Consider the following 16,081-nt stretch of genomic DNA (forward strand, 5'->3'; position numbering starts at 1 on the left):
ATTAATCAAGTTAAATATATTATAAAAAATAAATTTAAAATACCTTCACATTTTATTTGATATTTTATATTTTAAAAATATTTAATAATCATTTCATAATTAATAATAATAATTCAAATAGATTACTTTTGAAGACTAATAATAATAATAATAATGTACAATTCCACTTAATGATAATAACTTAATTCAATTTATATTTCTTCAAAAAAAAAAAAAAAAAAAAAAAAAATTCTCAAAATAAAAAGATAAAAACATGTTCCTCTTTTTGTTTTCTTTAATATTTAATAATAATAAAAGTGTAACGTATTATTGGTATAACGACCAGACGGTAGTTAAATTAGAGAAACTCCTGTAGAAAGAGAGTTCATTTCTATGGTGGTAATGATAATTTTCCCAAATCGTCGTTTACGACGATCCTTAAACGAGCCGACTCATACGAGACACACGCTAGCATAAGCAATATGATGATACTCCGCTAGATACTGGGTATACTACTCTCGTTAACAACTTCCTTCGTGCAAATCCCTTAGAAACCCATAAAGTAGATACGACTTTCGTTTTATCGTTTTGGTATAAACTATCTCAAAGAAAATTCAACTCGCACAGATGACTAAAGTAACTCATAAACCATACTCCATGTTGTCGTTTTAAAACGTTTGCTCGTGTCATTGACATCGTCGAATCGAATATTAAATAGTAGATTGGAATGCTAATGATAACTGTATATTATTTATAACGTTCAACTATTAGATTATCGATTTGCATTACTTCGATCTAATTAATCGTTTAACCGGATCAAAGGTAATTACTATATTCATCATCTCATTCATGGTAATAACACGTTTTATATATTTTTTACTTTTATTACCTGCATTAATCATGTACCTGTTTAATCATGTTATTAGATTTATATTTAGGTATATACTTACTTTAATGTATTTTATTATTATTATTTGAATTTATATAATTATTTACAACATTTTTGATATTCTTATAATTGTATGTTTCAAATAAATAATATTTATTTTTATTAATAATTTAAATTTCAACTTATTGTATTTTATAAAGTTAATTTATATATTTTGTTTTGGTACTTACGTATTAACACAACTGCAACAAAATTTCGCTAATCCGCCAATCTACACCTTAAATTGTTGCGACAAATCATAGAATAAAAAAAGAACTTTATTTAAAATCAAAACACTTTGAAAATTCAAAACATTTTAATTATAAAAAGTAGTCAATCGGATTTCGGTGGAATCCTGACACAACTCTGACGGTTGCTGTGTGCAAACAACAAGCTTGTTGTGTGTGAACAACAAGATTGCTCTTTATTGGCGCATTAGTGCAATTTTTGCTGCAATGGCGTTAATACGTAAGTACCAAAAAAAAAAAAACATAATTATTTAATCATAATATTTTATATGAACGTATCTACACAAATATTTTTATTACCTTCATTAAAACACTCAAATGATAAAACCATATGTTAATAACACTAAACACAATATATCTTCATTTGTGTTCTCAATTTTGTATCAGTTTTATGATCGTGCTAAATCAACATATTAACAGTTAAAAAGAATATTAAGGTGTGAAAGAAGAATTTTTACAGTCTTCTACAATTCTTCCATTGTATTATTATTATTATTATTATTTGATAATTTTGTTTTATTTTATTTTTGGTCATCATGTTAATTTATGTCTCATTCTTTTATTTCCGTTCTTATTATACAATACTATTTCTTATATTTTTATCTTATTTGTTCCTCTCATAGAAAAAGACAGAATAATAGTAACGTTAGACGAAAGCAGAGCCACTCGTTTATCTTGCTTGACGAGGAAAGGAGGAATTAACGAGGAATTAATAGCGGATCCGAATGATAAATGATTCCCTTAGTCAGCCACCCCTGCAGCCTGTCCTAATTTGTCTAATTATTTTGCTTAATTCCACGATCCTATCCTCTCACTTTCTCTTTCACTAACTCTCTCACTCTTGAAAGTGTGTATATACACAGTGCAAGGACAAGATTTCAAGCGTCGTTTTAACGAAACGAAACTAATTAATGGCCTCGTTATCTTACGAATAATCTCTGGTATCATTTTGAGAAAAAAAAAATTAAATTAAATACAAAGAGGAAACAAAGAATTATAATAATTAACACGAATTTATTTCATATTACATACGAATCCAAATTGTTTAATACATTTTTCATTGAAATTAATAATTTAATTAATATCAAGTTGATTGCAGGTTTGTAACTCATTTTATTTATTAGTATAAAAAGTCTCGTAGTCAGAGTAATTATAAATGAAAATATGAAAAGGAATTTAGGAAATGTAAGGATCAATATTGTGAATTTAGTAAATTTTTTGACTCTTTTTGACTTCTTATAAAATAAAAACAAATTTGAATTAATTGAAATTAGAATATTAATACGAAACAATATTATTTTCATGCTAAGTTAAAAAATTATTATTATTCTTATTATTATTATTATTATAGTATTAATAGAAACGTTTTATTATTGCAAAAGTATAAGAAAACTTGATGAGTAATATAATAATTAAAATCAAATTTATATTTGACTATAATCACAGATGTAATCTTTGACTTTAAAACCTTCCTAATTATGATAAACCCATAATTATCATGACAGATACTGACATGAGTCTACAATTACTTTTTTAAGTGTTCAGAACATTTCCTGTAGTAAAATATAGGATGACAACATTCTTCTTAATATTGAATTACTTTCAATAATTTTTACATAACCATCAGAATAAAAAAAAAAAAATAAATAAATAATAATAAATAAATTATCAATGAGACATATTAACAAAAAAAAAAAAAATTCAATCCTAATAGAAAAAAAAAAAGAAAAAATAACAATCGATCTGTGAAAATATAAAACGATGTAAAATATATCCCATATACAATCGACGAATTATAATTCACACCTTAATCTTTTATCATCCTCTCTACCACAATTCTTCTCGATTAGCACCATCATAAAAACAAAATAAAAAGCAAAAATATAAACAAGAGAGAGAGAGAAAACAAAAAAACAAACTGGAAAGTCAAGAAATAAAGACGTATATTCCGTGATATATATATAAAACAAAAATAAATAATAATAATAATAAAAAAAAAAATACAAAATTTATACCGAGAGAATTCTCTTATGGCGTTGAGATATGCCATATAGAAAAAGATAGAAAGAGAGAAAGAAAAGGAGAAAAAGAGAGAAAGAGGAACAGAAAGAAAGAGAGAGAGAGAGAGAGAGAGAGAGAGAGTGAGTGAGAGAGTGTGAGAGAGAGAAAGAAAGATAGAGATAAGTACGCAGGTGGTTATTATGCCATCGATGGCACGAGTGAGAGCTGTTTGTTTTAAGCTTCGAGAGAAAAGCGAGCCCCCGCGTTCTCAAACACATTCTCGAGTGGCTCTCGACGGGATACCCGATTCTCTCTTTCTCTCTCTCTCTCACTCTTTCTCTTTCTCTTTCTTTCCTACTCATTTTTTCTTTAGGGCCATCATAATATCGTATAGGGCTTTCCAAGAGAACTCGTGGCCACTCTCTCGAGAGGCCTTGATGTTTTGCCGACCCCCATGAGAGTAACCTCTAAATAAGAAAGAAAAAAACAAAATAAGTAGAGAAAAAGGAAGTAAAAAAAAGCAGGGGGGGGCGGGAAGAACATCTTTGCAATCTTTAAGTATATTTCTACGTGGTACGTTTACATGCATGGCCCTTTCAAGGATCACTATGGATGTCCTTGCTTAAGTAGGATGATAGTGATTGTCTAGTTTGTTTTTTTTATCTTTTTTTTTTCATGGGGATATACAAAAATTGATCTTTTCTAGTACCTCAAGTATCTCGTTTCTTGGAAAAGTGGAGATTACTTTTTAGAAATATTTCATTGTCGATTGGTGGTACTGTTTTCTTTGATATATGGAGATAAAATTAGATAATTAGATAAATATTTAGATATGAATGTTAATTTAAAAAGTATGTTGACATTAATGCAAACTTCACTTTCGTTTATGAAATATACAGGTACTTTTAAAAATGTTCAAATAATACCAAATGACTAATCTTTACGGCTTCATACTTCGGTTTTCTAAAAAGCTGGATTTATTTTTTTCGAAACATCTGAAATATGAAATTGAAAAGTTAATTATGCTATTGTATCCGAATACTTTTAAATGTTATTATATTTACATTTTGTAAAAAGTAAATCAAAATATTATAAATATACGTTTATGAAGATTAAAAGACATATTACTTGAAACATAATCTTACTAAACAACTGAAATACAAAGTTAAAAAGTTAACCACACTATAGTATACGAATATAGTTAGGAGTAACTGTATAAACGTTCTGTAAAAATTAAAAATAAAGTACATAAATATATCAAGATTAAAAAACGTATTGCTCAAAACAATAACCAGGGAACAATAACTTGTATAAACAACTGAAATGTGAGGTTAAGAAGTTAACCACACTATAGTATACAAATATAGTTAGGAGTAACTGTATAAACGTTCTGTAAAAATTAAAAATAAAGTACATAAATATATCAAGATTAAAAAACGTATTGCTCAAAACAATAACCAGGGAACAATAACTTGTATAAACAACTGAAATGTGAGGTTAAGAAGTTAATCATACTGTAGTATATACGAATATTTTTGGAAGTTACTGTATATACAATAAGTCAGAATCGTGATGTTGCGTAGCGAGCAATGATACGGCTCGTTTGACCTGTCAGCGTACTGCTATCTGCGTTGAGAAAGCTCACGCGCGTCAACCCCATCGAAAAGATGCACAACGATGGGATACGATGGGATACGATGGGATGCGATGGGATGCAATGCGACGCGCCGCATCCGTCCTCGGAGTATTTATTAAGCTCGCTTCGAACCGCCGACAGTTACAACGTGGAGATTGTCTTTATGCGATTCTACGTTCGCGCCAGCAAGGCTGACAGCCTCGTAGATTATTCCTAACTCTCTCGTAGTAATACAACGAGACAGTTAGAAAGAGAAAGAGAGAAAAGATGAAAGAGGAGGATGAAGAAAATAAATTTGTTCGAAGTTTCCTCTCTGATTTGGAAATATTTTTTTTTCTTTTTTTAATTTTTTTTTACACAAAAATATAATTCACATTTGTTTGTTTAAACATTTGATTGGTTTGATCACTGATTATAAGTAATATCGGGGTTTGCTAGTAACAAATTGTTTCTGTTGTTGTTAAAACAAGAATGTAGTATATGTGTGTGTTTTAAATAAAACGGGTGGATAATTTGTATGCTGAGTGTATTGTTTTTGCACAAATTTTGTAGTACTTTGTTTTTTTTTTTTAAATTAAAGATGAATATTCGTGCTTTATATTTTGTGTTTGCATATTCAAATGTGATTAAATATAAATATTAATAAAATTAATTTGTTTTATAAATCGTATCACAATTACGAGCATACAAAAAGAAGAAACAGAAATAAGATTACGAATTATAACAGTGAAATTTTTCAATCGACAAAAAACAATAAGGAACACTCGTGAAAAGAAGTGAATCCTCGGTTGCATCTTATACGGAATCAGTAACCGTAAGATAATTACACGGTACAATTACTACGATCACGTTTCTGTAAGGTATCCGGTAGGAAGGCCAATTTCCGGGGAACATCAAAGTGGGATCTCTCTCTTTCTCTCTTTGGCGCGCGGTTGGTCGGCCGACTGGCCGACACGATTGAAGGAAACGATCAAAGTAATATGACGGTTCAGTACCATCGTAAAACAGCACCAAACGACGTCGTACTACCGCGCTACATTTCAACGATATTTCCGTGCAACCATTCTCGAGCCGTTGAAATGGACACTGAACGACCATTGACTTGCTTGTTTCTATCTCTATTTCTCTCTATCTTTTTTTTCTATATGTCTCTTACTTAAAGCTTATTACTATAGTAACATGTTCGACGCTTTCACTGTACATCGATTATTATTCCTTTTAACGTTAAAACTAACGACTACTGTTTCTAACACGTTTGTTTGGTCATTTTTACACATCATGACATTTGGTCATGTTTACATTTACACAAAATGTAAATAATAACAATAAAAATTGATGATAAAATGATTAGTTACAGCCTGTGTTGTATATATTTATTATTTAATTAAAAGATAAAAAATAAAATGGATGAAATGTAGAATGTTAAACGATGAAAACATGCTGGTACCTTTTATAGATACGTAATATAAAACATTAATATATGTTTTTAAAATAAAAATTATCGAACGTTTATAGATAAAAATCGGTAATATGTTAAACTGTCGGTCGCGAATATAATCGGGGTAGAAGGTTAACAAAAATATCTATATAAAGAGAGAGAGAAGAAAAAGAAAAAGAGAGATTCAAAGAGGCCGTACAACCAAGATGGAAAACGATAATTAATGTTCACGCCAGTGAAGGAGACCCGTTTATCTTTGGCCGGTTCTGACGTCACGACGGCAGGTGCAACCCCTTCCGAGTACTTACGGTTCTCCTAACGCATGATAAACTGCCGATCGGGAAAGGGTGGACGTCGCGACGCCTGCTTTATCCCGTTTTGCTCCGAATAGTAACGACTTTCTTCAGTTAAATTCCAATTTCGAAGCATCCTAGGAAATTTTCTTACATTTACTCACGATACGTCTCTTATTTTTATTTAATCAACACAATTTGTTATCACAAAAGTTTGAATATTTTTCAAACTCAGTTTGCGGTTATTGTATTAAACGACACATATCCTGTGGATATATGTAACACGAAAAAGAAAGTTTCAATGTATTATTCTGATATTTATCATCCAAAATGCGTATCATGCTTTTAGAATACAAAGAAAACTATCACATGGTGTTCAGTTACTCTTCCTATTAGACATCATTTACCGCTAACACTATTAATTCATGGCCAGTGTGTTGCCCTCTTATTCTGTCCCACGTTTTCTACATTCAAGAAACATTTACATGATTGTACAACAACCAAAGTTGATTCTTATCAGTTTGGTATATAAGAATAATATCGTTAGGTGTTTCATCTGAAGTTTAATACTTGACTACATCCTCCTTTCTCTCTCTCTTTCTCTTTCTCGAAAATTTCCCTCATTTATATATTATTTGTCTTCTTACTTTCTACCATTATTCTCTTGAAAACGTATAACAATAAATCATATCTTTTGTGTATCTGTGTGTGGTTCCTAGGACGTTACAGTAATTCTTCTTAGAGTACAATAACTATCATCCTTAAGCAACACACATGAGTGATTTCTCCCTCACTTGTTTCTTTTCTTTTCTTTTCTTTTCTTTTCTTTTCTTTAGTCAGACAGTAGTACTTCTCTGTGGTGTTATTATTAGGGCGTCTAAAGCTACAAATAATGTCGGTGGTGGTGAGTGACTGAAGTAGAGGGTGAAAAGGTAAAAAATAACATTAGAGATGATCCCCAAGATTCTATTTATGGTTTTCTTAACAGAATCTACCACAATAAATTCGCAATTGTGTCAAGATTTTCGAAATAATTGAATAAATTAATGTATTCTTATTTTTTTTTTTTTAATCAGATCATACGATTGATTATTGATTTAATAATTTATACAAAAAAAAAGAAAACAAAAATGAAACAAATGTTAGGGTCGACGATGACTCGCTAAAAATAAATTTATGGAAATTGTTTTTTTTTTTTTTCTTCGAGTGAGAAAGATAACGAGATACAAAGATAAAGAAAGAAAGAAAGAAAGAAAGAAAGAAAGAAAGATAAAATCATATCGTGCGATCATATGCGAAGAACCGAAACTGCGTGCCTGGATGGCACACTGCTGAGAGAGAAAGTCTCACCGCGGGGGTGCCCATCTCCCTTTACCTCACCTAACCCTCCCTTCACCTATACTGTTCACCCTCTTAACCCCCTGCCTCTTTATTCCCATATCACCGTTCCTCGCAGCTGCGAAGAGCACCGTACTGGGAATGAATGTGCGATGTGTCACGAAATTAATTGGATGGGCGTTAAAGCCCAAAGCGTTAAGTTTCACGGCTACGTTTTCTTTATCGCGTGCTCTCACATTTATACCTTTTAAACTGTTCGAACTTTGAACATTATATCGTTATATTTAATCGCGTGAACCATTTTTCATTTCTTTTTTTCTTCTTTTCTTTTCTTTTCTTTTTTCATTATTTCAATATTTTTCTGGTAGGGGTTAGATTACTAAATAAAATTAAAAAAAAGTGTACGAAACAACCGATATTAATCGTTATACGAAATAAAGATATTAAACTAATTACGACTAAATACAATTAACCCTATCTCAATCAAACGAATAATTACATTTAAGAATACACATTTCCCGGCTAATTTAAGAGTAAGTTAGGGGAGAATATATCGATCAAAAATTACATATACACCGGGACTTCAAACACTCCCCAAACGCCGCCACCTTATTAACCTGATCTTTTGATCAGGATTGAGATCTTTAAAAGATGTTACGGTGGTACTTTGACGGAAGATAAAACTTTCATCGAGTGTCTTTTCATTCATAGTAAAAGAATAAAACGGAGTGTGTTCGTTGGTGAGGGATGGCAAGAAGGAGGCAAACTATAGTGAAAGATGATCAGGGGAGGATAGGGGAGAGAGGGGGGCTGGAAAAGAGGAAAAAAGTATATACCAGGTGCCCGTATTGCGTTTGCCAACGTATTGGCTCAGGTTGACTTCAATGAAAAAGAGAATGAGAGAAAGAGAGAAAGAGAGAGAGAGAGAAAGAGAGGCCACACAGAGATAGGGGCCCGGGGGCGCAAAAAGATGCGTGTGGCATTCGTGGTGGCTCATTAAACGAGCTGCCTCTAAATTGGCCCCGCGGCAGCTCCATAGCTACTTCTTAGGCGACCCGTGTCGAATATTTATGCTTGCCGCGTGGCAATCCTCTCCCTCATCCTTCCCTCCCACTCTCCATACCCGTCACCATAACCCCCTCAAACCACCATCTTCCAATTCCATACCCCCTTCTCTCTTAATTCATCTCGTGGACTGTTTTATACTGTTAGGTTTGTATTCTGTTTTTGCTATTTGAAGAATGTTTGTTACGTTAATTATGAGATTTTTATTGATTATTATAAAGAAATTAAATTTTGTTGAGAATTGTGGCTGATCAATGAGTCCTCCCCCTCCAGTAGATTTTATATGTTTTGATATTTGGTTTAGTTTAAAGTGAATTTTAAGAGTTTGTGTGCTTTTGCTTATTGGTATTTGTACGTATGATGTTATAAATTGAACCAAACCAAAAAAGAAATTAAAATATTGTTTATAAACGAGTAACCATTAATTCAAATGAAATTCCAACTGTTATATCTAATACCAAGAATCAAGAAGAAAACTTTCTAGTTAAATTACTATTTTCAATAGAAAGCAGGATAATAAATATGCCATTTGTATAAAATTTGTCTTCAACTATAATCAACGTGTATAATGTATTTATCATTAGATCAAAGATACTTAAGTAGGTATCGAATTTCATTGGAAAGAAAGGAAAGAAAATCTGTTTGGTTGTTAAGGTCATCGTCAAAGGCCAGGTGATCTTTCGTTCGCACCTAGTCGAGTTAAGTGTTGGTTGGTTGGTTGGTTAGTTGTTTGGTGTTGGTCAGATGGTTCGTAAATCAGGAACACGAGCCATGTTGGAAAAAGTCACTCGCCATCTCGACAGGACCGATAGCTTTTACCTAGGACGATGGCGACGACGGTAACTTACGCCTCACAGTTGGTCGGTCTATCCAATCCCTGCGTTAGAACGAGTCCCGAGCCATGATATTTACGATTTGGTAGAAATGCAGTAAACCGTTCTCCTCTTAATCCTTTTTCTCTTCTATTTCTAGTCTCGCTTCTCTTTCAAACCTTCTTTTTACTAACTATCTACTAAAAACAGGAAAAATAGAAAGGCTACACGTTTTCTCCTAATAATTCTTTGAGGTTATATTTACTAAATTATTACATAATTGGCATACTTCAATTCGTTTAAAATTGCTACATTCATACTATACCTTCTGTCTACACCAGCGCCATTCTGAAATGTTTTTCAACTATTATTTATAGAAAACGCTGGACACTTTTTCACATTTTCTCCCATAAAAGATGTTACTCCTTACCTCTACCCTCCATAATATATATATATATATATATGAACGATTTAAAATTCATTCGAAAGAAAATAAATATAACCTTCTAACCGAAAATTACTCAATATCAAACATATCATAGATAACATCGATACTGTTACGTGACGATGAAAAAAAAAAAAAAGAAATGAAAAGAGTTTTTGATGTTGACTGAGGTAAAAAGAAAACTGCCTCGGAGGAAAAGTCAAGTAAATTGTCTCTAATTAGAAGAACGATAATATCCACGAATTAAATCCACCTGTTTTAAATGTACAGTTACATCGTTTGCCAAAGCAAGAAAATTAAAGAAGAACAGAAAAAAAGAATAAGATAAAATAGTAAAAGAAGAGAGTAGAATAAGGATGAGGAGAATGAAGAGAAGGAGAGAGAGAGAGAGAGAGAGAGAGAGAGAGAGAGAGAGAGAGAGAGAGAGAGAGAGAGAGGAGAGGAGAAGGAGGAGGAGGTTGAGAGAATGAACGCAAAACTTAAGTAAATGGCAGCAGCTGTAAAATTATCCCTTTTTCGAATTATCATCCTTCGTGCTCGCTGGAAGGAATCGTGCGGACCAATGTAATTGAGAGTCTATGAGTTAAATTATCGGCTCTTGCGGTTTCTGCCGAAGGGTTGTAACAAAACAAAAATTCCTTTCTCTTTTTTACAAAATAAAAAAAAAAAGAACAAATTTTTTTTTTTTTTATTTTTCGTTTAGAGACAGGGTGTGTATATGTAAGTGTAAGTATGAGTGTAGATTGTATAAAAGTGTGTATTATGTTCATATATCTATTGAATGTGGATGCTGTTCTTCCTAGAAAGGCCTCGAAGGCGACGATGAATACGATCGCGATCCAGGATCGTAATTTGGTCAGGAAATCGCGTGCCACTTGTACATATGTGTGTATGAATATACTGTGTATATAGTTTGCACGAAGTGAGAGAAAGAAAGAGAGAGAGAGAGAGAGAAAGAGAGAAGGATGTTGTTCATATGAACGAAAGGATATCAGAGGAATTTTGTAATTGCTTGCAGAAGGCAACGTACTATCCTTTCATCTTTATCTTTGATCGATATCTTCTAAATGATTCGAGTTTTATTTTAATTATTGAAAGAACCAATTTGGTTAAATTAGGGCTTGTATTTTTTTCAGTTTTTTTTTTTTAGGATAATTGTTAGAAAAGTTAATTGGTTGTTGTATTTTGGTGTATTTTTGTTGTTGTTGAATGAAGAAGGTTTGTTTTTTCATTTGTTTGGATAATGGTTAGAGAAATTAATTGGTAGTTGATATTTTGGTGTATTTTTCTTTTTTATTGGGGAAAGTGTTCATAAATGTATTTTATTTTCCAATATTTATTCAATTATTAATTATATTTTATATTAGAAAAAGTCAATTTGTTAAATTCAAGGTTTTTAGGACTTTTTGCAATTATTGGCTAATTTATAGAAAATAAATACAATATTAATGTTGTTTATTATTAAAATAGTATAATTAAATAAATATAGTCAAGAATAAAGTACTTTTTTTCTACATACAGTTGTTCAGTTGACTATTCAATTGAAAGTTAATATTTTAATGTTTTACGACTTAAAAAAAAATTAATTTTACAATCAAATATTTAAAAATCCCCAAAATTATAATATAAAAATATGAAAAAGGATAAAAATGTCATCAGAGACAAGTTTATTCCTCTATTACATTTTTTTTTTTCGTAACATTTCATCTTTGAATGAGATGTAACGGGTATGACTTTAAATGAGATGATGAATAAAAAAAAAATAAAAAAAAATATGTAAAAATGTACAATTTAGTAATAAAAGATAACGATGGAAAAAGATGATGGTTAATTTGAAAAGTCATTAACACGAAGCAATAATAATATAGCACGTGTAATATTACACGATGTTACAGTATGCTTTCTGTCAAATTGGAAGAGGATTCAAATGTTGCAGCTGCTGATTATCGCTGCACGAGTGCTGCCATGGACAAACCAATCGAATGGAATCCTTACGACGTATTCCCATAACTGGCATTTTAATTGACAAAGCTTTGGAAAAAAGTGTATAATAAACTTGCCAGGTTACATATATTATGCGTAAATACAAAAACATTACACGAAAAAGTGTATAAATCAAATTGTCATTTATATTTATTTTTCATTTCTTAATTTTTCCATTCTTAATCAAAGTAAGGTTATAATTGAAGAAATTATGGCGTAAGTAAGGTTAGGGTTTTTATAATTAAATGTATAAAATAGGATAATCTAATATAAGTATTGAAATAATAAATTAAAAAAAACAACAACTGTACCAAAAATAGTAACGAAATGCGAAGAAAGATTAGAATCTCTGCTATTGTCATAAATTAAAAAGTAATTATCTATGAAAAAAAACTTTTAATGAACGATGACATATGACATAAACAAAAAATACACACAGACAGACACACACACAATTTGAATAAATATCAAAGATAGAAAGAGATATATATATATATATGTATAATAAAAAAAAAAAAAGGGAAAAGTAGTTTTTCTCTTGAGACTCTTGAAAGTGATTCAAGAAGACTGGAGGGGTTCGTCTTGGAAGCATATAAATCGTTTCCAGGTTTTTGGCGCCTAGTCTTCTCTCCACGGAGACGACTGTCAAGCGTTATCCTAACGACGTTTAACTAATCACGCCTCGGAGAAAATATATATCCGTGATGGGAAGAAAAGGGAGGAAGGAAACCAAGGCCACTCGATCACCCTGCACTCGACGTCGTCGTTCGCTTAATTTGTATCAAAACATGTCAGGAGTGGGACGCGACGCGCGTGGCTTTCACTATACATAACTACTTTGAAATACACTACTGTGTACTTTAAAATTGGAGTTAGTTTACTTGTGTATTACCAAACGTGTCTTCCATCTGTGTACTAATTTATAGATTTTTCTAATTTTTTTTTTCTATTGTTTTTTTTTCTACTTATTTTTATAGATTATTATTTCTTTTTATTAACGTATTATTTAATAGTAATTTATTTCTTTATTGTGTGTGCAAATAACTTTTTTAGTTATAGTTGTATATAGTTTAGTTGTATATTTAATTGTAATTGTATATTTAGTTACAGTTGTAGGGGTATATTTAGTTACAGTTACAGTTGCAGTTGTAAATTCAGTTGCAGTTGCATATTTAGTTATAGTTGTAGGTGTATATTTAGTTACATTTCTAGTTGTTTATTCAATTGTAGTTGCATATTATGCAAAAAAAAAAAAAAGAACTTTATTCCTGTCCTGTAAATATATGACAAAATTATTAAGTTAAAAAAAAGACTCTCTTTTTAAAATAAATATTTTCTAAAAACAGTAAACCACACTTGAGAATTCAAACATGCCGATAGATGAATACAACCGGAAATATCAAATTTCCTGATAAAAAAAAGTGAATTGCATTGACAAAGAAAAAGAAAAGAAAAAGAAGAAGCAGAACAAGATGGGGAGGAGAAAGATGAAGATAGAAAGATAGTAATGGAAGAACGGTCTACGTTAATCAATCACTGGTTCCTCAGCAAACGTAGATATTTGTCCGTTAGTTGTGTGGCACCTATATCGCGTAGTCCCTTCTCGACTTCCAAATGGATAAATGACAGAACGACGAGTGGATGACATTTGTTCGTAGTCGTCCTTAAAGCCACTCCTGTTCTCACGTATCCTTCGGAACGTAACGACGAAGTGCTCGTAGGGTAACGTAACACCCAAGTATAGAAGCCGAAGAGGAAAAGATGCAAGAAGAAGGACCGGTCTCTCGTGTGGAGAGACAACAACGTGTGGTTAGTGTTTGGTTTGAAAAAGAAAAAGAACAAGAAAACGAGATATAGGGAGAAAGTGTCTCTTGTATATATCTTGACCTCTTTTGTGTTTCTATAATTACAGGGTTGGGTCAAACAAATTTTTAAAGATGGGGTTACATTTATTTAATTGATACGAACAATTCATTTGATCTTTTTTCATTTTAAAATGAAAGCTTATTAAGCGAGGGTAATAATCAAATTTTATAAAATTACATGAAATTATGGAAAGTTCTAGTGTTTTATATGTGTGTGTATGTATTATATACGTTGATTTATAGTTATTATGAATTTGGTTTGTTTGAGTTGAGATTAAAGATGTGACATACCTTAAATGATTGTTAAATTAATCAAAGATACTGCATATTGTAGTTTAAAAATACGGAGTATAAATTCGACGTACCGTCGTTCTCTTCAAAATTCATCGTCAGACTAAGTCATGGTCAACGAAAGTAAATTGAAATTCTTTTATTGATAATTGTTTATATAACTTTTCTTCATGAACATAAAACGTTTTCTTTTTATATTTTGACGTCCATTGTGCATGTGAATGTGTGTTATTTTTTTTAAATAATGTTAAATGAATTTAAATGAAAAATTTAAATACATTTACTGTTAAGTCTAAAGTGAATCAAAATTTTCTAAATCATATTAAATATTAATTATTATTTTTCATTATAATCAATCCTAAAATTAAACTCGTAAAAAATATTTTTTTACAATCCAATGAAAACGATCGTGAAATGGATCCGTGTTAAGTATTCTATATTTTTATTTCTCTTTCTCTCTGTTTGTTAATTTTTTTTTCTTTCTCTCTCTCTCTCTTTTTCATTTTTACAACAGGGATGTCTGTACGGGCTGTTCAGCACGTGCTGTGACAACTCGTTTTCGGTTATACTCGGAGATATTAACCAGACGTCCTCCATGACGATCGAGTTTCTCTGACCAGCTTCTCAACAAGTATCGAAAGTAGTCTTTTTTTCTTCAATCAGGATTAAATTTCTTTTTTTTTTTTCTCTCCAATTTGTCTTCCTTCGGTTCATTTATTTATAATAAATAACATTTTCTTTTGAAGATATTTAATTTTCAACAAATTATTATATTGTAAAAATATAAATGTCTCTACATATATATTTAAAATTATTTATAACTTATTTATAAATTATATAAAATTTTTATATTTTATTTATTAATTATTAAGATCTTGAGAATATTATTCTCTTTTCTTTTTTCATTCGTCATAGCAATGCATTTGATTTTTATATTCACTTCCAAGAACCTAAGTGTTACTTAACCTGAAAATGAATTATTTTTTATCTAATATATGAATAAATTAAATTAAATTTTAATAATATATTTTAATTAGAGATCATTTGTATAACAAATATATACAAATTGTTCTTCACGTTAACATAAATATGTGAACATAATGAAAATTCTGATTAAGAGAATGAAAACAAGAAAACATATTTTTCAGAGGAAAGGCGGTATCTGTTTCTGAAGGAACGATATTGTGTTATACGAAAACATAAACTTGCGACAGTTCTTGTCCTTAAATTGGTGAAACACTCATGGGAGGTTACGATAGTCTGGTGCTAACCTACTACAATTCCGTTTCAGTATCGGGTGAAACGTTAACAGTCTCTAGAGTCAAATCCGGATATAGTCGTCATCCGATACTGGCTGGTACCACGTCTTGATAATTAGGGGATACCCGCCTACGTTCTGTTCGTATAATTCGTAATTCGAAACTATGTTTGGGCGGTACGATTTCTCAAAATATCAAACCGAAGATGTTTCCAAATTTCGATCTACGTAAATGTAAATACTCAAGTATTTTTTCAAGACAGATTAAAAGTATCATAGGATTAGAAAAATACATATGTTATTTCACAAATACATGTCAATGCTTTAAGGAAGCAGAGATTTCATTAGTCATGTATACTGATACCTAACCTCACTTTTAACTTCCAAATCATTTCACATTTTAACAACAGACACATCAAGCGTTATTTAGCATCTCGTATTTTGAACTATCAAGTAGTTTTTTTTCTGCAATGCATCAAAAATGCAAAATCAAATTCAAAC

At 30.8% G+C, this 16,081-nt stretch overlaps 1 protein-coding gene across 5 annotated transcripts in view; it reads right to left on the reverse strand.

Annotated features, from left to right (window-relative positions):
* The window catches only part of LOC107069799 (sosondowah), a 120,696-nt gene that overhangs the window by 42,012 nt on the left and 62,603 nt on the right, over positions 1–16,081 (reverse strand). The window contains exon 7 of one of the 5 annotated variants that reach the window (XM_089176303.1): positions 4,103–4,151. The exons of 3 other annotated variants lie outside the window; for them this stretch is intronic. In XM_089176303.1, coding sequence (XP_089032429.1) covers positions 4,134–4,151 — 18 coding nt within the window. In that variant the 3' untranslated portion in view covers positions 4,103–4,133. Of the gene's footprint in view, positions 1–4,102; positions 4,152–15,264; positions 15,289–16,081 lie in introns of those variants that run through there. One more of the 5 variants, XM_089176314.1, reaches the window with a different exon arrangement.

Source organism: Polistes dominula, unplaced genomic scaffold (assembly GCF_049000335.1).
Source record: "Polistes dominula isolate Pdom_NZ unplaced genomic scaffold, Pdom_raw_medaka contig_32, whole genome shotgun sequence".
Taxonomy (NCBI): domain Eukaryota; kingdom Metazoa; phylum Arthropoda; class Insecta; order Hymenoptera; family Vespidae; genus Polistes; species Polistes dominula.